Below are 22,513 nucleotides of genomic sequence, written 5' to 3' on the forward strand. Positions count from 1 at the left end.
TTTCAAAATACCTAATGTGAGCTAATTCCCATCCCCGTCTACAGCCAACCAGTCCAGTGGTGAAAATCCGAAGTGCTCTTTGGAGCAGCGAGTGCGTCTCGAACTGTGGCCCCCGATTCCACAGGTCTGGAGTTTGGCCAGGGTATCCCCAGGTTTTGGCTGTTCCTTAGGTGATTTTGAAGAGCGAGGATGTTTGGACCACTGCAAGGGAGCATGACTTAACGAGACAAGAGACAGGAAGAAGAGGAAATGGATGTCTTGAGCCAGGGGAATTCATATAAAAGGTATCACAAGAATCCCGGGAAAATTGTGGTCAAGAAAGCCTTGTGCAAATTAGCCGGTCGTTAAGATTTTCTCAAATAAATAATTTATTTTTATGTCCTACCAGGTCTTTGATCATGACAAAATAGTGTTTAAAACGCTAGTAGGGAAGAGAAATTCAGTTCAGTTGCATGCTTTGCCAGGGTCAACAAATGCATTTTCATGTGATTACACTGAAGATATTAGCCACCTTGACCAAACATGGAGTTGGGAAAGAAAATGTTAATAAAAGACAAGTTTTGTATTTGATTTCCATTCATGAGCCATGAGCTGCATCTTTCTAAAATACGAATCTGAACAGCATTTGAGTAGCTCACCAAATTATTTTATGCTTCCAAAGTCAACATCTTCCTTGCTCCCACAGTATACCTTTATCACCAAGATGGTTCTCTTTGCTAAGGATCCTTGGAGAGAATCATCATAGCTTACAAAGATCGCATTTTAGTTTTACTTTTAGTTTCCTGGGGAAGGTGCATGACAGAATAGAAAGGGCTTCAAGAAAAGGCCTACAACATATTTTTGGTGTAAAATCAGATAGGATATCATGCCAATCCTCAAAGGCCCTGGGAGTACATCTACTGCCTATTAGGAAAAAGTATTCAGTTTTTCCTTAAATTGTGTTTGTAGACCAGCGTCATTATTCAAAATGAGGTATAATAATTGTTGGCTCAATAGCTGTCATACTGTAAATTAAATTTAACTAAATTCAATTGAGCAAGCATTTATTAAGCCTATTATTTTCCAAAGTATTGTACCAATGATTGTAAAAATAATAAGAGAAAGTAAATGAAAAGAAAGATCTGAACAATAACTAATTTCTCACTGCCAGCGTTTAACTTTGTTCGGAATATATTTAATAACTTTAGAAGCAGGAAGATTTAGTATCTTATCTCCTCTCTGGGTAGTCATTTTAGCCTTCACTACACGGTTTGTTTCTTCGATGTCCCTTTAGCATTCCCTACACTGTAGTGCCCTAGTTTGGGCTTTTACTGCCTTCTACTTAGATTTTTACAGTAAGACTTAGTCATCGCCAGTGTATGCCCTTTTCCATCTGCCCTAAGAAATGGTGTAAGTCCCAGCTCTGGCTCTGCCAGTCTCCACTGCTTATCGAGTAAAATCCAAGCTTCTAAGCTTGAAAACCAATGTTTGAACTCCAGTCTCCCAATCTTTAACCTCATTTCCTACTCATTTCCAGCTTTTTCCAAGAGTCTTATGACCCAGACATGTTGGGCTTCTTATAATTCCAGAATGTGCCATTGGCTTTCTTGCACTGGCTTTATACTCCTCATCAGGTGCACTCTTCATTTGGCTGTCTTTCAAAGCATTACATACATGTGTGCCTGAGGAGGCCCCAATACCTTTATGTGGAACTATGCTCTCCCATTTGTTGCTCCTGGATAACGTCATATATCAGATCATTCACGACACTAAATTTCCCACAGTTATTAATGGACAGGCTGTTCCCTCCACTTTTTAAAAATATTTATTTATTTATTTTAAAAGAGAGAGAGAGGGAGGGAGAGCAAGAATTCCAAGCAGGCTCCACGCTGTCAGACACAAGCCCTGATGCAGGGCTTGAACCTACGAACTGTGAGATCATGACCTGAGCTGAAATCAAGAGTTGGACGCTCAATTGACTGAGCCACCCAGGTGTCCATCTCCACCTTTTTTTGATAAGCCTTTGGCTGAACTTTGGAAGAGAGGAGGGTCTCTGAAATGATGAACTAAATTTTATGGTTAGGGTCATGTATGCTTTTGGGGGAAAGGATCTGCGGCTTTCATCAATTCTCCCAAAGATACATGAGGAGAAAAGTTTAAGAACCACAGCACTAAATTATACTAACTTGAAGACATGTACTCTGTCTTGTTCATCTTTGTATTCCTCAGAGCTACTTGCATAATGCCTTGTTCAAACCGGGTGCTCACTAATGCTTAGTGAATGGAATGGGGTAGAGTGTCTACTCCGTTTGCCAGACCCTACATATAACCTCTAGAAGCTTTCCCTTTACCGCAGCGTGTCAGGAAAGCTCAATGAGACCCATTGAGCATGACTTCCCACAGGACTTTCATTATTCCTTACACACTATGACTTGAACAGATGGCCAGAATCTCAGATGCCAGAGGCCACGTTTCAAGAGAAAGAGCACCCACAAGGCTGGCAACCATGAGGAACAGTCTTCTTCTTTATAGCTCTCAGTTGCTCTCAGTGACCCTGCATCATGTGCCAATGCGGCCATGATGAACACTAACAAAGTGCACAGGGACACAGAAGAGCAGGTAAGGGGCAATCGGCAGGGAAGTGTCACTTTTTTCTGCACTCACTCTGTACCATTTAAGTATATAATTGTCTTTGTGCAATAAGAGTAAAAAATGGGACAGAAATTGAAAATGCATTCGATTCACCCATTCAGAAAATAGTTATGATTCAGTTTCCTAGTGCTTGGAAAATTGTTTGGGAGATACGTTAGCATTTGGGGTGAAGAGATCTCTAGATGGCTAATCAGCAGTACAGATTGTCTGCAGGTATCTTGAGTGAAGTTAACGTGAGAAATGTATCCTTTTAAATTTTTTATTTAATTTTATTTTTTAAAAATATTTTAATGTTTATTTATTTATTTATTTATTTATTTATTTTTAAAGGTTTTTTTTTTAATGTTTATTTGTTTTTGAGAGAGAGACAGAGACAGAGTGCAAGCAGGGGAGGAGCAGAGAGAGAGAGAGAGAGAGAGAGAGAGAGAGAGAGAGAGACAGAATCCAAAGCAGGCTCCAGGCTCCAAGCTGTGAGCACAAAGCCCAGTGCGGGGCTTGAACTCATGAACCACGAGATCACAATCTGAGCCAAGGTCAGATGCTTAACCGACTGAGCCACGCAGGCACCCCTAATGTTTATTTACTTTTGAGAGAGAGAGAGAGAGACAGAGATTGGGAGGGGCAGAGAGAGAGGGAGACAGGATCTGAAGCAGGCTCTAGGCTCTGAACTGTCAGCACAGAGACTGATGTGGGGCTCGAAATCATGGACTGCGAGATCATGACTTGAGTTGAAGGCGGACGCTTAACCGACTGAGCCACCCAAGTGCCCTGAGAAATGTATCTTTTGAAAAAAAATCTTTAAAAGGCAGTAGAAAACACTAATGAGGAAATGTCCAACACAGAAAACCAAGACACACAGGAGGCAATGTTTCAGACCCCTCTCTTGTATCTTTTCAAAACCTTGGCTCACCTTTTCTCCAGCCCCTGCAGAAGGAACCATCATGGCACAGACTTTGATCAGCTCAGGGCAGCTGCAACCAGACAGCACCTGGCCTCAGGCCCTTGCTCCATACCTTCAATGGAACACCTGGAACCTGCCTAGCACTCACACAAGTGTAACCCAGAAGCATGGGGGTATTAACACTTGTAGGCCCCCCTTGACCAATGCAGGACAGAGCAGCTAGATTAGTACTTCCTCCTTGTGTCCCCTGGCTGGAGAGTTCTGCGGCCTTTCAAAAGGTTCCTTAGAAATTCCTGCATTGTCTGTTGGCTTTCCTCCCTCGTTCCACTTCTGCTCTGGAATGGCAAATGAGCAGGCTTCCACAGAAGCCTTGTTGTGGAGTCTGCTTTCCGGAAAACACGGGCTAATGCGCTGATTCTAGCCAAGTCCCTATAACTGGTTGAACCCTTTCAGAAAATAAATGAGAAGAAAATGGTGATTCTGACCATGTTCAAAAACAGATTCTGATTCTGTGTGGTCAACATAACTTTTTGTCCACTTACCCTTTCCCACAATATGACATCACTTTCTTATTCAGCAGTGTTGGATTTGGGAATTAAAATGCATTATACTTGATCTTACAGTGAGGTTTATTATTCTTGAGAAACTAAGCTGCTCAGGGCTGATGCATTACTAGCTTTGTAGCAGGTTCAGTGGTCCATATGCTTGACCAACATTGCAGGACAGGCTCTCTGTTTACCATGGCATTTGGCTAATACTTGGAAGTTAGAAGCTGAGTTCTCAGATGATTTTACCTGGTGTTTATTCAGGGGAATCCACCTAACATCTCTTAATGCTATGCTCTCCTCATCCGGAATGAACAGAACCTTACCGTTCCTGATTAAAAAGGAGGTCAAGTGGAATTCGTAGCCCAACACCATGAATGATCAAAAATAGCTAGACAATTTATTTCAAGAGCTACAGATATACTTGATTTCTTTAACCACCACACTTATAAGTAATTTTTTTTTCCCTCAGAAAATGACAGTTTGCTCAGGGGGCTGACAGGCTAGATATAAGCTTACATAGCGAAGTTTTACAGCTATCTACTATTTGATACTCACAAAATCTGACGATTTCTAAAAAATAGACCATATCATTAGATTCTAAACTTGACGTTCTTCTAATACTCTTCTAATACTAATTTATACACTAAGGAATATTATCATACTTCTCCCCCATGGTCTAGAATAATGCTTGGCATGCAGTACACCTCAGTCCACATTTGTTGGGTGAGTAAATAAATGAGTGACTGCTGGTAACACCAACAAAATGTGAACACAACCTCCTTGGTTTAGTTGTCATGGATCACAGGTGTGGTTATGTGGGAGTGGCCACTATTCTATCCTTGTCCTCCTGACTGTCTTTGGTTTCATCTTAGTGTTTACCAGAGCCCCCAAGGTCCTGGGAGCCAGGCTGTGGGACAGCACCCTCTGGCGGGCCCTTCATTGCTCACTGGCTCTGGGCTGATCCAGTAGGTGCCCATGAACACAGCTTGGCAGACCATAAGGGAAGGCCATTGAGTCTTACTTGCTGGATGGGCCTGGGAAGCTTGAAAGGCATTCCTGTGCGTGCATCACTCTTTCCCAACGGGCTGGGGCATTTAAAGATAAGGTTCTTTCCTAAACTGCTAGCACAAAAGTGTTAGGTTGTCCTGATTTCCTGGTATAATGCAGAAGCGGCAGAAAGGGAAGAAGCTGCTTTAATTAGACCCATATCACATGCACCAGAAGCTTAAAGGCATAGCTTTGTGTCTACCAGAAGTGTGCTCTAGTTAAGAGGAAATGACTCTGCCATAGGTCCAGGGTGCCCGGAAAGAAGCTGGGTCTTCATCCAGGGTGCCTGGAAAGGGGCAGGTTCCTCCGTGCAGGGTGCCTGGAGAGGGGCTGGTTCTCCACTGCCATATCACACAGGCATCTTGAATGGTCTTATGTTCTGCTGTCCCCACCAGCTTCGCCCCAGGGAACTTTTAGGAATGTAGTATTCTAGCGCAATGTCCTTCTCTTTATTCTAAACAAGTGTCTAGAAAGAATTTCACCAAGAATGAAAATATGTATCAAAATCGCTTGGAACACAGATCATTATGCTCCAAGGTTTTGCCATCTGCCACTTATTTCCCTAATTGAACATTCCTGCTCTTCCTTGTGACTCTTTGACAGGAAAGAGTCCTATCTCTCGCCTTCAGACATACCTCTTTTGGGATCTGTTCCTATTGCTTGAGATTTTACTTTGAACTTTGGTTTTTCACCCAAGGCTGTCTATGTCATTACCTGGAAAGCAGAAAAGTCCATGATCTTGGGCAGTGTGGTAGGCAGAACCCTAAGATGCCCCCTTCCTCTTCATACCTCCCTGGACAAGATTCCTGGTCCTCAGTGTTGATATACCTTCTCCATTGTTTAAGCAAATGCTAATTCAGGTACTGCTGTGAAGGGATTTTGCAGATGTAATTAAGGTCTCAAATCAGTTGACCTTAAGATAGGGAGATCTTCTGGGTGAGCCTGACCTAATCACTTGAGTCTTTTATTTTTTTATTATTATTTTTAATGTTTATTTTTGAGAGAGAGAGATAGAGAGAGAGAGAGAGAGAGAGAGAGAGAGAGAGAGAGAAAGAGATGAGATCGTGTGATCTGGGCATAGAGAGAGAGAGACACAGGATCTGAAAGAGGCTCTGTGTTGTCAGTGCAGAGCCCGAAACGGGGCTCAAACTCATGAACCAGGAGATCAACACCTGAACTGAAATCAAGAGTCGGACGCTTAATGGACTGAGCCACTCAGGCGCACCCATAAGTCTTGTAAAAGAGGAGCATTTTCTCTGGCTGATCCCAGAGGAGGAAGTCAGAGAGACCCACTCTACCTAGCATTGAAGTAGAAGCAAACATCTATGGAGACACGTGGCAGGGAAGGCAGGCGGCTTGTAGCCTGCTGGGAATGGTCCCCAGCTGACTGTCCACAGGAGTGGAGACCTCAATCCTTCAACCATAAGGAAATGAATTCTGCCAACAGCCAGTTCACTCAGAAGAGAGCCACAGACCCTGTGAGACCCTAGGCTGTGTTTGATTTCTGACCTACGGAAAGTGGAACGAGTAAGATAATAAATGTGTGTTGTATTAAGTTGCTAAGTATGGGGTAATTTGTTACGTAATGATAGAAAACTGGTACAGGCCACCAAAATCCCACATACTTAAGAATATGGCAGGGAGGAAGAATATGCTAGCACACCCAATCAAAGAAAAACGAATGGGGTATTAGTATTTATTTCTAAAAACATATGTAAAGCCTACTCCTGAAGCATAAGACTAGTCAGTTGGCTGGTGAAAAGTGAATCTAGTGAAGCATACTCATTCACTCATAGAAGAATATTTATTCAGGACACACCACATATATAGCACTCACATGGGTTAATTTCACAAATGCAAACCGATGTCTGCATTTTTTGTTGTTGTTGTTGTTCTAGAAACCCTGAAAGAAATTTAGAGCTATTAAAGGCAAAGCATGTGTTCTAACTTTAAATTATAACCAGATGAAGAATACTTATAAAAATGTTTCTTTTATTAGAGGGAAGACATTTGAGAAGCTCTGAAAGCTCAGATACTAATATATACCTTTCCTCTTTCCCTTTTAAGCGAAACTTTAATTAAATTTTAGCTGATATGAGTGACAAAAGGAAAATTCAGACTGTGACCAGAAGAACTAAAGGAAAGTGCCTCCGTACTTTTGTTTCTACTATTAAACAGGAGGGATTTGAGATTTCTGATTTATTTCTCTCATTCTCTTTTATTGTTCATGAACTTAAGGCTGCGTTCCATTGACTCCAAAGTAATTTCTGAAAAATGATCTGCTGACATTACAGGGTATCTGGATCATTAACCATGTCAGCGCTGACCGAGGAAATAATGTTCTGGCAGAAAATAGTTATTTGTTTAAAACAAAGGCTGAGAATGTTGCCATTTCACACATCCTTATGCCTACATGGCATATAGGGTATTTATTTTTGTGGAAAGTTCTTAGGAAACCCAGAAGTTAAAGAGAAGGCTGTTGATTAGAAAGCAGTATTAGGAATAGTATGCATATTCTCCATTCAGTCCTATTCCTCCTAGAAAATAAGATTGCCAACTTGCTGCCACCTAATTTTTAGGGGTACAAATTCCTTTGTTCCATTAGGGAATGTGCTAGTCATGGCACGGGGAGGGAGGGTATGACAGTGTGCAAAGATGAAGGGTAAGGGAAAGAAGCTGACTTAAAAATAGATCCCATGGAGGAAAGTTGAAGGAATAAAGAATCTTCTGCTTGAAAAAAGAAAAGATAGGGCACCTGGGTGGCTCAGTCAGTTAAGTGTCCAGCTCTTGGTTTTGGCTCAGGTCATGATCTCATGGTTTGTGAGTTTGAGCCCTGCATTGGGCTCTGTGCTAGCGTGGAGCCTGCTTAGGATTCTCTCTCTCTCCCTTTCTCTCTGCCCCTCCCCTGCTCATGCTGTCTCTGTCTCTCTCAAAAATAAATAAACTTGAAAAAGGAGAAAAAGAAAACAGAAAAGATGGCTTCTCACAATTTTTGTTTTCTTTTTGATGGTTTTTTTTTGAGACACACACACACAGCCACGCACGCACACACACACACACACACACACACACACACAGCACGAGCAGTGGAAGGGCAGAGAGAGAGGGAGACACAGACTCTGAAGCAGGCTCCAGGCTCTGAGCTGTCAGCACAGAGCCCGATGTGGGGCTTGAACTCATCAACTGTGAGATTATGATCTGAACCAAAGTCGGCTGCTCAACCGACTGAGTCACCCAGGTGCCCCACAATTTTTCTTTTATAACAGAGGTTGGTAAATATCTTTTGTGTGTGTGTGGACAATGGGGCACTACTGTATTACATAGTAATATTATGTAGATTTTACGATGGCATATATATAATAAGAGAAAAATTTATACAATGATGAAATTAAAAATATAATAATGGAGTGTGATTTTTTTTTTAATGCTTGTCTGCCAATGAGAAGACTGGAATTTTTGTGGGGAGGGATAACATTTTGCTTAACAGGGATTATAAGTAGCATTCCGTATTCTAAAATTATTAAAAATATTCATCTGTAAAAACTCCTATTTCACAATCTATACAAAAGTTAGGGTTGCATTTAGTGCACAGGCTACAGTTTCCTAGCCTTTTATAATGGAGGCTTTTTAGAATCCTGGGAACCAGTTATTCTCAGCATCCATCAGGAATTGTATTAAAGGGAATGAACATGAATGGTGGTGATAGGAATCAGTGCTCTATATGGGAAACCATAAAGAGAGTAGGCAAGGGCTGTGGGGACAGAAATACAGGGAATTAACTAACCCTTCTGATATCTGAAATCAGATAGAAAACAAATCTCTTAAAAGTCTATATCCAGACAATATTTTTTTGTAGGCGATGACTTTACAAGTGTCAGTTTTTATGTTTTTCACCTCTATTATGTAGCTTGTAAGTTTAGTTTTGTTAATATACAAAATCAATTTTACCTGTAAATAAGGTCTGGACTGAAAAATAACCTGTTCTCCATTAAAGTCCATTGATTTCTACGAAGTAAATGCTATGTAAGAATTTCCAATAAAGCAATGTACTTACAAACACACTACCTGGACTTTTTGTTCTTATTGCTTTCATTGTAGAGTAAAACTCCATTACAAACTACAATTATTTATGGTGGATTATGTTTTATTGCAGACTAAAATGACCTTCCTCTAAGGGGGGTAGGTTCAACGTTGACTGATATTATGTCACATAAACATCAGGTCCTGGTTATCTTAAAAAGAAGGCTCTACCGGGGCGCCTGGGTGGCGCAGTCGGTTAAGCGTCCGACTTCAGCCAGGTCACGATCTCGCGGTCCATGAGTTCGAGCCCCGCGTCAGGCTCTGGGCTGATGGCTCGGAGCCTGGAGCCTGTTTCCGATTCTGTGTCTCCCTCTCTCTCTCTGCCCCTCCCCCGTTCATGCTCTGTCTCTCTCTGTCCCAAAAAAAATAAATAAAAAAACTTTGAAAAAAAAAAAAAAAAAAAGAAGGCTCTACCTTTAAGATAAAACAGACTCAGCTGCATTAGCATTTTGCAAGCCCCTCAAGATCACGACTGTTATATTTATTGTCAGGAAGGAAAACTCAGCAAACACATATTGTATGTGCATGTAACGCTTCTGCTCAAGGTGGAAATGATTTTATAAAGCAGCTTCATTTAGCATCCAAAACCTGCTCATTTCTCTTCCTTAAGCCTTAGTTTTGTATAGTTTGTATAGAACGTAATTTTTTCCTCATCTTAAAATAGATGAAGTTTGTCAGGCATAACACTTCCCTGTGTAATGTCCACTAACTCTTTAAGAATCAGGCTAGATGTCTCCCTCTGCAGGGAACTCCTCTTACTGGCCCTCACACCCAGGTAGGGCACTGCTTCCCTGGTGCTCCCACAACACTGCACACATATCCCTACCATTACACTTCCACACTGCGTTAGGAGTCTGTTTAAAATTCCATCCACCCAGTTAGACTTGGGGCAACTTTAAGGCAGAGAGCGTGTCTTACTCACATTGCTTCATCCCGGGCACCTAAGCATGGTGCTGAACACACAGGAGGATCTCGTCATAAGCTTTCTAAATTAAAAGGTAAATGAATGGGTGCACTGAGAGTCAACTGGGCAGGTATGAAAGTTCTATTTCCACCCAGGGATGGACTAGCACTGTTTTCCCCGAGATCAATGTGACAATGACATGATGCTGGATGCAGGATAAGGATGAAGACCAGAAAAGAATAGGAAGAGGAAAAGGAGATGCCCCAGGAATGAGAAAGGGCCATGACCTGAGAGCAGCAGGAAAGCAATGTCACCCCGGGGTGGCAGGAGCCAGTTAGGGCCTTTGTGATGTTGGCTGCAGGGGTGGTTGTCAAATCACTGATTCTTTTTTTCTTCTCTCTCTCCCTCCCTCCCATCCCCCTCTCCCTCCCTCACCTTCCTTCCTTCCTCCCTTCCTTCCTTCTTTCCTTCCTTCTCTTTATTACTTACTTTTTAGTTCACCCCTATGATTTTGTAATACCTTTTTGCAATTTCCCGTCTCTGCTGAAAGACCTGAGGAAACTCTGCTTGGCAAAGCTCTGAGGACAGAATTCTTGTCCCTGCTCCTTCTCCTCACCCTTCTATTTTAAGGACCACTGAGTGGTAATGAGGAAATCACGTGGGAGGATTCTATCACTTTTTCATTGCCGAAAACACGGAGATTTTTCCTTGTGTTTTAATATGGGTGGCGGGGTTGGGGAGGTGGGGGGAGAAAAGCTTTTCTTTAATGTGAGCCTCTTCCTTGTCCTCAAAAGACTTTTTATAGACTCATCAGTGCCCAGGGCTGCAAGGACATCCACAAATTCCTTCCTCCATCTGTAGTGTGCAGTGTTCTTCTCATTGCCTCCCCACTTTTTTTTTTTATTGGTTTAGCTTCCTGAAAGGAGTCAAACATATCTTCGGTATTTTGCTGATCTGTTTTTACTCCTTTGTCATCCTGCCCCAAACTTCAGCCCCGTGTCCAGCCACTGAGGCTGAGGAATAAGCTGTAGGCAAGCAACTTGAAGACCAAATACACATTGCCCACGCCATTAGTAACAATTTGCTGTAAGCCAGGAAGCCTGGGGCTGGGGCTGGCCTGCCCCGGGCCCCCAAGAAACACCTGCTAGAGACTCGGGGAGGGTAGAGGTGTGGAAACGGCTGGTTTCTACATTCAATGTTCGTAATCCCTAGGCCACTTATTCAAAACTGTGTATGTACTCAGGGGAACATTATGGTTTTCATATTTCTAATCCATTCAGTACTAATTAGAAAATAAGAACAGTTATTAATTTTTATAGCAGACAGTTTACAAAAAGAAAAGAGTAAGTTCATGTACAGGAAATATGAGGCCATTTTTCTCTCCAACAGAAAATGGATGGGGTGTGATATGATGGAAGCGACGGTGCAGCAGAAGATGTAAAGGGCTCGCTGTGATTAGTGATCTAGCTGGCCGCTGACATTTTAAAATTTGGGAAAAAGATGAAGCAAGTCCCTTTGTTTCTTAAAATATTACTGCCTCTTCTCTTCCTGTTGTCTGATGCAGGCAAATGTAGTCAATACTCTGAAACAAAGTGCTAATTTTGTAGCTTCACAAAGAAAATTCTATGTTTTCCAGGAGCTTGCAAACATTCTCCTATACTTGCAAAGGACACACAAATACAAAGAGGACTTCATATTCGGTATTTTATAAAGTTCTTGGAAGCCATTTTGATGGCACAGCATCGACACTAACTACCAAGGCTACGGAAGAGAAGAAAAATATCCACCCAGATTTAAACCATTCCAAGGACAGGAAGCTGGACACATCTAGAGGCTTATCCATTTCAATACTTCAGCAGTTAAGAGCAATTCAGCCTTCAGAATTATTTATGAATAGTCTCTCTACCTTCTGCGTATCACAGTACTCTTTATTGTTGTGTAAACATATTTTTTTATCAACACTTAGGAGAAAAACAGTTTTAATAAACTATAACAAATGTAAACGGTAGGATTCATGAGGGTAATTAGTCCAAACAACTGGCATACTTACAGTTGCATTTCTTCTGCACAAACCTAAGCTTGCATGCTGTTCTGTAGGTGGAGAGTCGGATACGGTCCAGATCTTGAGCCCCTGGTGGGGGGGAGAAACGTACACATATGGTATGCCATGTGTGTGGAAAGGGATTTATAATATTTACAAAGAAAGCAACTGCAGATATAACCCATTCACTTCATTTGATTTTTACTTTTATTAGAACACAAACACGACTTTAAGACTTGAAAAGGTCTGGCCTCACACCCCTCAAATACTAGGGGAAAAGAACACAACTATCCAACACGGGAGATGAGGTTGTCAACCATGTTTGTGGGCCAAGGAACACAGCCTCAGCCCTGCGGTGTCTGCCGCTTCTGAGAACAATCTAGTCAAGCTGTGACTTAACCAGCAAGATGACAGCACTATCATCCAATAACCATTTTAGATGCGCGGTGATTGGTCATCAGAATACGGCTGTGAGGTGAGTACTCGCTGAAAGCTGGGCCTCTTTGCTGTGTGACTAATTGCTTTTAGAAACCTCAGTTTTCTCATCTGGAAGATGGGGGTGATGATACTACTACTAATTATTTTACAGAATTATGAGGATACATGAGTGACTATAATTAAGCACAGAGGGCACTGCCTGGCACGTAGTTCGAGCTGTGTAAGTATTCATTAGTATTACTAGGGTCTATCCTGCAAGCCTGCCTGTCAACCTCACAGGAGACTTTCTAAAAACAACCACTACTCTTTTTTATACCGGAGCTTCCATTTCCTCTCTAACATGGAAGTACGTGTTCCCCATATTCTTCAACTACTTTCCTCATTCTACTCTTCCTCTCAAGAATCCAGCATGGTTTCTGATGCTCACAGCACCAGGTCTGAATGTTCTGCTCAGAATCCAAGCTCTTCCCATGCCACCTACCGAACGGTATTTCCCACCACCCTCTACCCAGGACCTCTGCCTGGCTTGGGCGAGTCTCCACACAATGCCCTGCAGATGGGCTCTTTGTCCCATTCACACCAGAGATCCTGGTGATCCTCCCACCCTTCTCTGAATGGGCTCATCTCTAGACTGTGTCTAAGACAAAGCAGACTTTCAACAAATGTCTGTTCTTTTCTGCTTCTCAATATTTGGCATTCGTTAAGCCCTGTTTATGGTTCATAACAGATATAAAGGCAGAGAGCTATTTTTGACATATATTGAACTTCACCAGTAAAAGTGCTACACGAATGCTTCAAAATATAATAGGGCAGCAAGTAAATGAGCTGGCCTAGAAGTAATTATATTGGGAGGCCAATTAAGTGCTTTTCTAATCAAACTCGGGATGAATTAGCATGTGTCCTGCACTGAGAGCATCAACATTCCCTTGATTCAAACTGATCTCTTTAGATTCATTCACAAATGATACCAATACTCCTATTGCTTTATAGTTTTATGAGGCAGATCATTAAACATTCATTCTTATGAGAGTTTATTACTTGACAAACAGGCTCATTGATACTGAGTTCCTGAAGAACCAAAGAGAGAGGGCTTAACCCTCACCCAGTGCAGGAATTCTCCTAAACGGAGAATGTTCTCCGTTTAGGGACAGGTAGACAATGGCCATAGAAGATTATTTCCAATGACAGGAATGATTATCACTTGTGAAAATAAATGAGCTTTAGAGTCAGTAAACCTTAATCTGTCATTTCCCAGTTATGTGAACTTTGACAAGTTTTTACTTGGTCTCTGATTTCTTCATGTATATGGAGATAACAGCATCAGCTTTACCAGCTGGTAACCTCTGAAGCTTGTATATAGTGAGCACCTACTAGCAGGTGGGACTCCTAAAAAGGTTTCCTGTACATTTCCTTAGCAACAATAAGTGATAGAAATTTCTTTTTTATGTTTGAGCTTTAATTTGCCTCCTGATAAGTTCAATCCACTTGATGTGATTTCCCTTCTGGAGACACAGAAGCTTTGCTTCTAGCCACTTGATAATTTATTTCTCACACATTGGGAAGCACCTTGATTAGCATCATCATTACCATCTGAAGGCTATGTAGAAAAGCCCCTGCCGTTGAGGAGTTTAAAGTTTGGCGGGGGACATAACCTCTTGACCTTTTGACATTGGAGCGGTTCAACTCCATAACCATTGCAAGCACAATGTCTATCACAGAGTGAGGCCTACAATAGGGCTTCAATACGTGGATGTTGCTATCATTATTCTCTATTATCATCAGACAGTTTTGAGACCTTCATCCATTCTGGTCCTTCTGCTCTATGGCTGGCTCATATCTCATTGAAGTGAGATATACAAAATTAACCCAAATTTGCCTCCTCTGTATAGAATATATAGAAAGCAATCATGACCAGTTTTGATAGGGACAATTATGAATGCAATTAATTTTTTTTTTTTATTTTACAGAGAGAGAGAGAGAAAATGGGAGAGAGGGGCTGAAGGAGAGAGAGACAGACAGACACAGAGAGAGAGAATTTTAAGCAGGCTCCATGCTCAACACGGAGCCTGATGTTGGGCTCGATCCCAAGACCTCGGGTTCATGACCTGAGCCAAAATCAAGAGCTGGGACGCTCAACTGACTGAGCCACCCAGGCACCCCACGAATGCAATTTTAAAAAATAAATGGCTCGTTCCTCTAGTTCTTTTCATTAAAAACCTGAAAAAAATCATATGTATTTACATATGATCACATCTTTTCTATTTTCTACTTAAATGCTTATTTGGAGGCTGAAGATAGGACTTCATATTTATCTGGTTAGTTTCTTTTAATTTTTATCTCATGCTTGTAATTGTTCTGATAGTTTTAAAAATTTTGATTTTGCCACTGGCATTTCCAAGGGCCTTCCCAGTTTTGTGTCCTCTGCAAATCTGAGAGGCTCATTTAGAAACTTAATTCTCTAGGGTTCTGGATAACCAGAGACAGAGAGACTATCAGAAATACCTGAACACTAAATCTGCCTTTTCCCCTGATGAGGATGTACTTTTACTGATGCTGAGCTTGGCTCAACAGTCAAGAGAGTCTCAATATCTGAAAATAATCCTTTAAAAGAAGACATTAGGGACATAGATTAGTTACGTGAGTTCTTTAAGAATAATGATAATCCGCAGGTATAAAAGGGCTGTGATGCAGCAGACAATTAAATGTCTTAGTTCCAGCAAAACTTTATCCTCTGAGGACAGAAATACTAGCTCCTCTGCACCTCCCTCTCATAGAGGCTCTAGGGGCAATTTGGCAAAGGTGCACCTCTCCTACATGTAGTAATGATGATGCTTAGGGACGGGAGTGCACTGACTGTTCTCCCCTGCCCTATCATGATGTGGACTTAACTGACCTTCTTTTTGTTCAAGAATCAGGAAGGGGTCTGAGGGTCTCTTGATGTTTCCTATTTGTATAAGTTCCTCCTGGCTGAAGTTCAAAGGGGATGCACCTTGCACAGACCATGTAAGTGGCAACCACAGGATCCATCTGGATTCTGGGACCCAAAAACGCTGAGCTGAGACATGCTGCACAGGCTCTTATTCTGCTTATCCCCCTTGTTTAAAATATTTATTTGTCCCACCTCCAATAAACCAGAAACTTAATTCAGTTTTACATGGGTAGTCTCTTCTTGAAAGTCTGTAAGTTTGTAGTTTGCCCTGGGAGTAGTTGCAGGTCTTCTGTGTCCAAATTATTGGTTAAAACCAAGCACCTGAACAGGGCCACACATAGACTCTTCTAGTATGCTACTAGAGGCTGCCTTCCAAGTTGATTGACCCATTGCTTATTCCTGCAGATATGGTCACAACACCACCTATAAATCAACCTAACTGTATGGCAAACTGATTCACATCTCCAACACATGCACAACATAAGAGACTTTGTCAGTATCTTGTTGAATTAAGGTTCATTTTTATGCTATAGTGTTTTCCTGAGCTAGCAGTCTAGGAGCTTTATTAAAAAGGGAAATTAGCTGACTTAAATCCTTTATAAAAAAGAATTTGAATAAATGCATAAAGAAGTCAATAGAGCAATCCTTGTTCTTAGCATGTTGAAATGTCTAGGATTAGCACTATATTTTTTCCATGACCTGAAAATGAATCCATCTTACCATAAAACCTACAAGTTCATACCCTAGACTCTCAGGAATTCATATTCTTCCTTCTTAATAAAAAATGAGTATAGCATTTCCCTATTTTTAATTTTTTTGCAATGGTCTCATTATTTCTGAAAAAAATGGATGATTATTTTTCCCTGTATTATTGTATCACTGGGATATAATTCTTTAAAACATGCAGATTCAACTCATTTAAATACCTTAGATTTGCTTCATAATTATACAGAAGGGACTGGGGCTAAATAATTAAGGGCAGAGATGAATATTACTGTCTCCACTTCTTTATATATTTGAAACTTTTCATAATGAACATTTAAAGCTAACCCACTTAAGGCAATTTGATGCTCTTGTATCTTGTCTTCCAATCTCTCATATCCACGTCATACTTGGAAGAAAGTGATAAAGACAAAAACAAAGATGCAGTTAAGAAATTCTGATTGATCACACTGTTATCTCCTACAAATCCTGTTTTTCCTTTATTTTTGTTCTCCCTTTCAAGATTTTTCTCTGCTCTTCCTCCCTGTCCTTCCTTTCCTCCTTCTTTCCCTCTCTTCCTTCCTCCTACCTCTTACATTCTTTCCCTCCATTCGTCCATCTATCTATGTATCCAACCAACCAACCAACCAACCAACCAACCTGTCTTACCTACTTCTTGGCTTTAGTTTTATTACATTCTAATAATTTTTAAAATTTTTGTAATTTTTTTTTGAGAGACAGACACAGTGTGAATGGGGGAGGGGCAGAGAGTGAGGGAGACAGAATCTGAAGCAGACTCTAGGCTCTGAGCTGTCGGCAAGAGCCCGATGTGGGGCTTGAACCCATGAACCATGAGATCATGACCCGAGCTGAAGTCTGACACTTAATCGACTGAGCCACCCAGGTGCCCCTAGTTTTATTACATTCTAAATAGTTTCACACAATTAAAGTATATTTTGCCTTTCGTGTTTTGATAGCTCATTATAAAGCCTTTTATAAAGTCATTAAGATAATTAAATATCTCATTCATTTTTCAAATTTGCTCAACAAATATTTACAGAATAAAGATGAAGCCTATGAAGATTCCATGTCTGAACCCTTCCATGCTTGCTGATTGTGTGTGTGTGTGTGTGTGTGTGTATGTATGTGAAGTAGAGAGAGAGTGAGAGAGAGGTAAAGGAGTTAGGGGGTCAAGGATAATGGTCAAATTTCTCTCTTAGGACACTTAGTGGGGTGGGGAGGCCCTCTCTGAGCCAAGGTACAAACAGGAGGCATAGGTTTGCAGGTGCGTGAATGAAGAGTTCAGTTTTGGGCTTACATGGATTGAGATGCTTGTGGATGTCCAAGTGGAGATATCAGCGGCAGTTGGAGATACAGATATGGAACTCCTGACTATGGAATACATTCTCAGAATTACCAACAAACATAAAATGTAGCAATTTGTCTTAACTGGGCCAAGACTGGGAATATTCTTCTAAGAGAAGACTCTGCATACAGCCATGGGCACTGTTAGTGGAATAAATGGTGAGCCCACCTCAAGCTGTTTCATTAGTAGAAGCATTGACAGTGAGGAAGCAAGGCTGGAGGGATGCTGACTTCATATGCTGACTATTCTGGATAAGATGGTTCAGGAGAACATGGATGTGGTTTTGAAGGACTCCTTGAAACTTGGGAGCCATGACAATAAAGGTGAAGCCTTGAGAGAAAGTAAAATTGTATATGGAGGGAATTGTTCAAGAACAAAGCTTTGGTATGATCTGGCTTCAGGGTGTCTGGGATCTGCTAAGAGACAGAAAAAGAGAACGGCAGTGGTCAAAAACAGCAGGAGACCAGACTTGGGTGGTGACATCAGAGAGTATTTCCAGGATGGTGACCCATGGTATTAACATCTTAAAGAGGCTGAAGAGCAAGAGAAAGGAAGAAGCAAGTGGAAATAGTCCCTGTACCCACCATGGCCTATAGTGGGGTGTGTGTGTGGTGGGCTCATAGAAGCGGGCTCATTCGTGTCGTTGTTTTCAATTTTTGAAATCAATTTTCCTAAAAGTCACAGTGTGCATTGCAAAATCATGCTGTAGGTTCCATTCCCATTAGCCACGTGCTGACTGGTAGTCCACTTCCCAAAGAACTATCTGCCTTTGAAGGATTCGGGTGTTTTCCAAGTACCTACACTTGCCTCCCTTTGATTTTCCATCCCTCCTCTGTGCAGAGGCCAGTGGTATCATTGTGATTTCTCCTCAGGCCCTTCCTTATCCTGTTAGATAGCCTTCCTTATTCTGAAGGAATGTCTTCCAATCACTCTCCTCTGATTAAAACCCACCTATCCTGTGCCCTGTAGGCTTTTAAACCAACATTTATTCAGCATCTAAAGAGAATGGATTTGAAGGTAGAGGTCTATGGTTTACCTTCCTTAAGCTACCTAAGGAAGCATTCACAACAATGACTGACAAGTTCATAAGTAAGTGTCATATAAGGCCGAGTGATGTCCTCTGAGAGCAGAAAAACAGAGAAGGTGATTTAATTCCAAGAACAATTTAATCTGCTAAAAGCCAATCTGATAAACTTATTTGAGCTGACAAACTTATTTGATGGCTGAAAAGCCAAGGTGAGGATGACATTTACATTTAACTAGTCTTTTTAGTTTTAATCTAAGGTACCAAATAAACTGATAATTAGGGCATTATACTGAAGGGAATTTTTGGTTAAGGGCAACCTGCCTAGAATTTCTTTAATCGAAGTTGGTGGCCATAGAGTTAGTGTTTCGTTTTGCTTTTTTTTTTTTTTAATACAAGGCTAGTCTTTTTTTGCTTATATGTGAGTCCACGCTATCCTTAATTTCAGTTCTTTGCCATTTCTTTTTGCTTCTGAGGCCTGTGGTTATGAGCTCAGAGTAGATGTTTAATGCATACGTGCTGAAATCACCTGAATTTGCCTAAATTTCTTACCAGTTGTTCTTATCAATTATTGTTCTCTGTTCCCTACGTCCTTTGTTCTCTGGCCTTTGTAAGGCTAAGATGCCTTAACATTTCCCTGAGCCTGACTAAATTTCAGACAGGCTTCTTCCTGACTCTAAGCCTCTGAGCTCCTTTTCTTAGAGCATTTACTTTAGAAAACTTTTCATTGTAAATTCTCTGTCTGCCCCTTTGAGAAGTAATCTCCTAGCCTCTCGACAGTTTTACATCCCAGAAATATCTTTCTTAAGGACCTGGGAACCAAACCTTTGAAATGTAATCATTGGAGCAGATCTCCCAGTCTCTGTGGAGGGTAGAAGCTTAACTTCCTGATTGGGACAACTGGCAAACACAACTGATCACCTTCCCCACGAATAATCTTTAGGACTTTAGCAGTATCTCGCTACTAGCTCACTCTGGCATTTAAAAACCCTCCTGCCTTCCAGGGAGTTGAGTTCAATCTCCCTTCTCTCGTGTAATAGTCTTGACTGCATTGCAATAGTCTTGAATTAAGTCTTCCCTGCCTTAACACCTTCACATGCAATTTTTCTTTGGCATTTGTAATTTCCGAAACAAAAATCGCTTTGGCACTTTCTTTTGCTGTTTAAAAAATAATTATTTCTAGAAAATACTCAGCTGACCAGATTTACAATTTCCTCCTTCTTTTTTAGCTCCCTCACAGATTCTTGGAGGAACTTACTTTCCAAGGCCTGAGGTCAGTCTTCCCTGTTAATAGCTTCCTTGACGTTTTTTGCAGTCCCTCAGAGAGAGTTGCTGGGGTAACCCATATTATTTTTCAACTATTTCACACATTCTCAGTGAGATCACCTTTCTCTTTTGTATGACAATCTACCTATCGAAATCAATTCTTCCCTTTGAAATCAGCCAGTTGTCTTATCTGGCAGAATCTTGCTGTGGTCATGTCCTACTTAGTGTTGATCTAAATATAATGCTTACGAAAGCATTGTTAAGGTCAGATATGTTTACCTGTTTTTGGCCAACATCTGAGTCTATTATTTAGCATACTCAAGGAAAAAAGATACATCTTTGTGTGGCTTGCTTAACAATTCTGATCACTAATCAGGAGAACTCATAAAATGATTTAAGGGGTGCCTGGGTGGCTCAGTCAGTGAAGCACCTGACTCTTGGTTTTGGCTCAGGTCATGCGTTGAGCTCTGCGCTGACAGTGAGGAGTCTGCTTGGTGTTCTCTTTCTCCCTTTCTCTCTCTCTGTCCGTGCTCCACTCACACTGTCTCTCTCAAAATAAATAAACTTAAAAAATAAAAAAAAAACGATTTAATAAAGTGCACGATTCATGACAACCTTGAGAAGTTTCTATGAAAAGATAAAGTTACAATTTGGGAACGAATGCACAGTTTTCCTGTTTCTCTCACTTGAAAAACTTAGAACTTTTCTGTTTCTGTGGCTGCAAAACTTATGTCCATCATCCTTCGATTCAGACAACTTTAACACGGAAGACATTTGTGACATATGTATTTGTGCCAGGAATTGCCCCAGGTAGAACTGCCCCAGGAGGAACTGTGACAGGGGACTTAAACTCACATGAGTATTTACAGAAGCATCAAATAAGCACATTTTTAGAATTCTTGCAGTGTGTTGGCTGGTACATCTTTAATGTAACAAGGATAAATTCAAAGCTTTCCTTCAAGGCTTTACCGGTTCGTTATGTTAAATGTTAATATAGTTTTCTTTTTCTGACAAACCACTGGCCCATAACGTATGTGGCTCCTGACTTTCAGTCTAAGACTCTATGGTATGGAAGGACACCTGCGTTGCTTTGCATTTTGTGTAGATGGGCAGCAATAATTAGGTTCCTTCCTCTGTTAGATTTGCATCAACAAAGGTCACAACTCCAGGTGACTGGCCATGCCAGAAGTGAATATACAGGACCAAACTTGGCCTAGGAAATTGGAAGGTCATGGCTGCTATTCTCTCAGGCACTTCAGACGTGTCTCTGAAAGTGGAAAAAAGCAAGGAGCATGATTGAGATTTCTCACATCAATTTTAATTTTCTTTCCTTTTTGTTAGTTCTGATGTGGTCTCGGTGCCTCCAGATTATTGGGAAATGATAAAGGAAAATATGAATCTTATTATCTGGGACTTTCCTTTATCTGCTCCCGACCCTCATTCTTGCCAAATCAGTTCCAATCTTCAGTGGAAACCTAATTTTGTCTAGAGCCTTCTCAGAGAGAAAGGCTTACAACTCATGTCTGCTCATCCTTATTCCCTGTGCAGGGAAGGAGAGATAAAAAGACAATAAGGGAATTGTACTTTTTTCTTTATAAAATTTAATTTGAGGTGGGTGCCCCCACCATGTCAAGTTCTCTTTTTTCCAACATGGACATGTGCTATCATATTGCAGTTAAGACATTCAATAATTCGTTTCACGAATTATATCTCGTGCCTACAATATGCCAGACGGTGTGATAATGAGGGGGCATGAACACAGACTTTAAAATTCTGTGGGCTGTATTAATGCCAACACTAAATAGTGGTTATCACGTGTCTGTGTGTGGGTATACACGCGTTCGGCTCAACGAAACTTTTTCCTTCATAGAAAACATACACTCCAGTAATACATTATGATGATTCACTGACTAGTTTAACTCTTACCTGATAGGAAGCAAAAATGCCTAAATGTACATTTTATACAAAGAATTTAGGGTTTTAAGGACAAGCACAAATGCCATAAGGATTAAATGGTTATTCCCAGTCTTTCTGTGAGGATTCAATGGAAACTACGTGGTGTTCCTTAAAAATTCCATACTTACTCATCTCTGCAAACAGCTGTCTTCTTTCTGCCATGGTATTTCCTCTTTTCCCACTATCTTCAATCATTCTATGAGACAAAATGGTTATCATGTTATTACTCTCCTGCTAATGAGGCAAACAACCATTTCTTTTATTTATTTATTTATTTATTTATTTATTTATAAAAATTTTTTTTTTTCAACATTTTTTATTTTTGGGACAGAGAGAGACAGAGCATGAACGGGGGAGGGGCAGAGAGAGAGGGAGACACAGAATCGGAAACAGGCTCCAGGCTCCGAGCCATCAGCCCAGAGCCCGACGCGGGGCTCGAACTCACGGACCGCGAGATCGTGACCTGGCTGAAGTCGGACGCTTAACCGACTGCGCCACCCAGGCGCCCCCAAACAACCATTTCTATGTAAACACACTTGCTGTAGTTATGCCACACACACCAACTATTTAAAACTGTGTATTTAAAAAGTATAGCTTTACTTTCACTAATTTAAATTGCCACGCATATCTTTCCACACACAATGTTGTTGTAATTGTTGGAGGGGTATAAATTTTTTTAT

General features: G+C 41.0%; 1 protein-coding gene across 30 annotated transcripts in view; it reads right to left on the reverse strand.

Annotated features, from left to right (window-relative positions):
• The window catches only part of DTNA (dystrobrevin alpha), a 359,115-nt gene that overhangs the window by 106,449 nt on the left and 230,153 nt on the right, over nt 1-22,513 (reverse strand). For all 30 annotated transcript variants that reach the window (XR_009250990.1, XM_058692367.1, XM_058692382.1 and 27 more), the window contains 2 exons: nt 21,962-22,029; nt 12,162-12,242 (listed from right to left, as the gene is read on the reverse strand). Coding sequence is in view for 29 of the 30 variants with exons in the window: in XM_058692367.1 (XP_058548350.1) it covers nt 12,162-12,242; nt 21,962-22,028 (148 nt within the window). In the remaining variant the exon portion in view is untranslated. The remainder of the gene's footprint in view (nt 1-12,161; nt 12,243-21,961; nt 22,030-22,513) is intronic.

Source organism: Neofelis nebulosa, chromosome 11 (genome assembly GCF_028018385.1).
Source record: "Neofelis nebulosa isolate mNeoNeb1 chromosome 11, mNeoNeb1.pri, whole genome shotgun sequence".
NCBI lineage: Eukaryota > Metazoa > Chordata > Mammalia > Carnivora > Felidae > Neofelis > Neofelis nebulosa.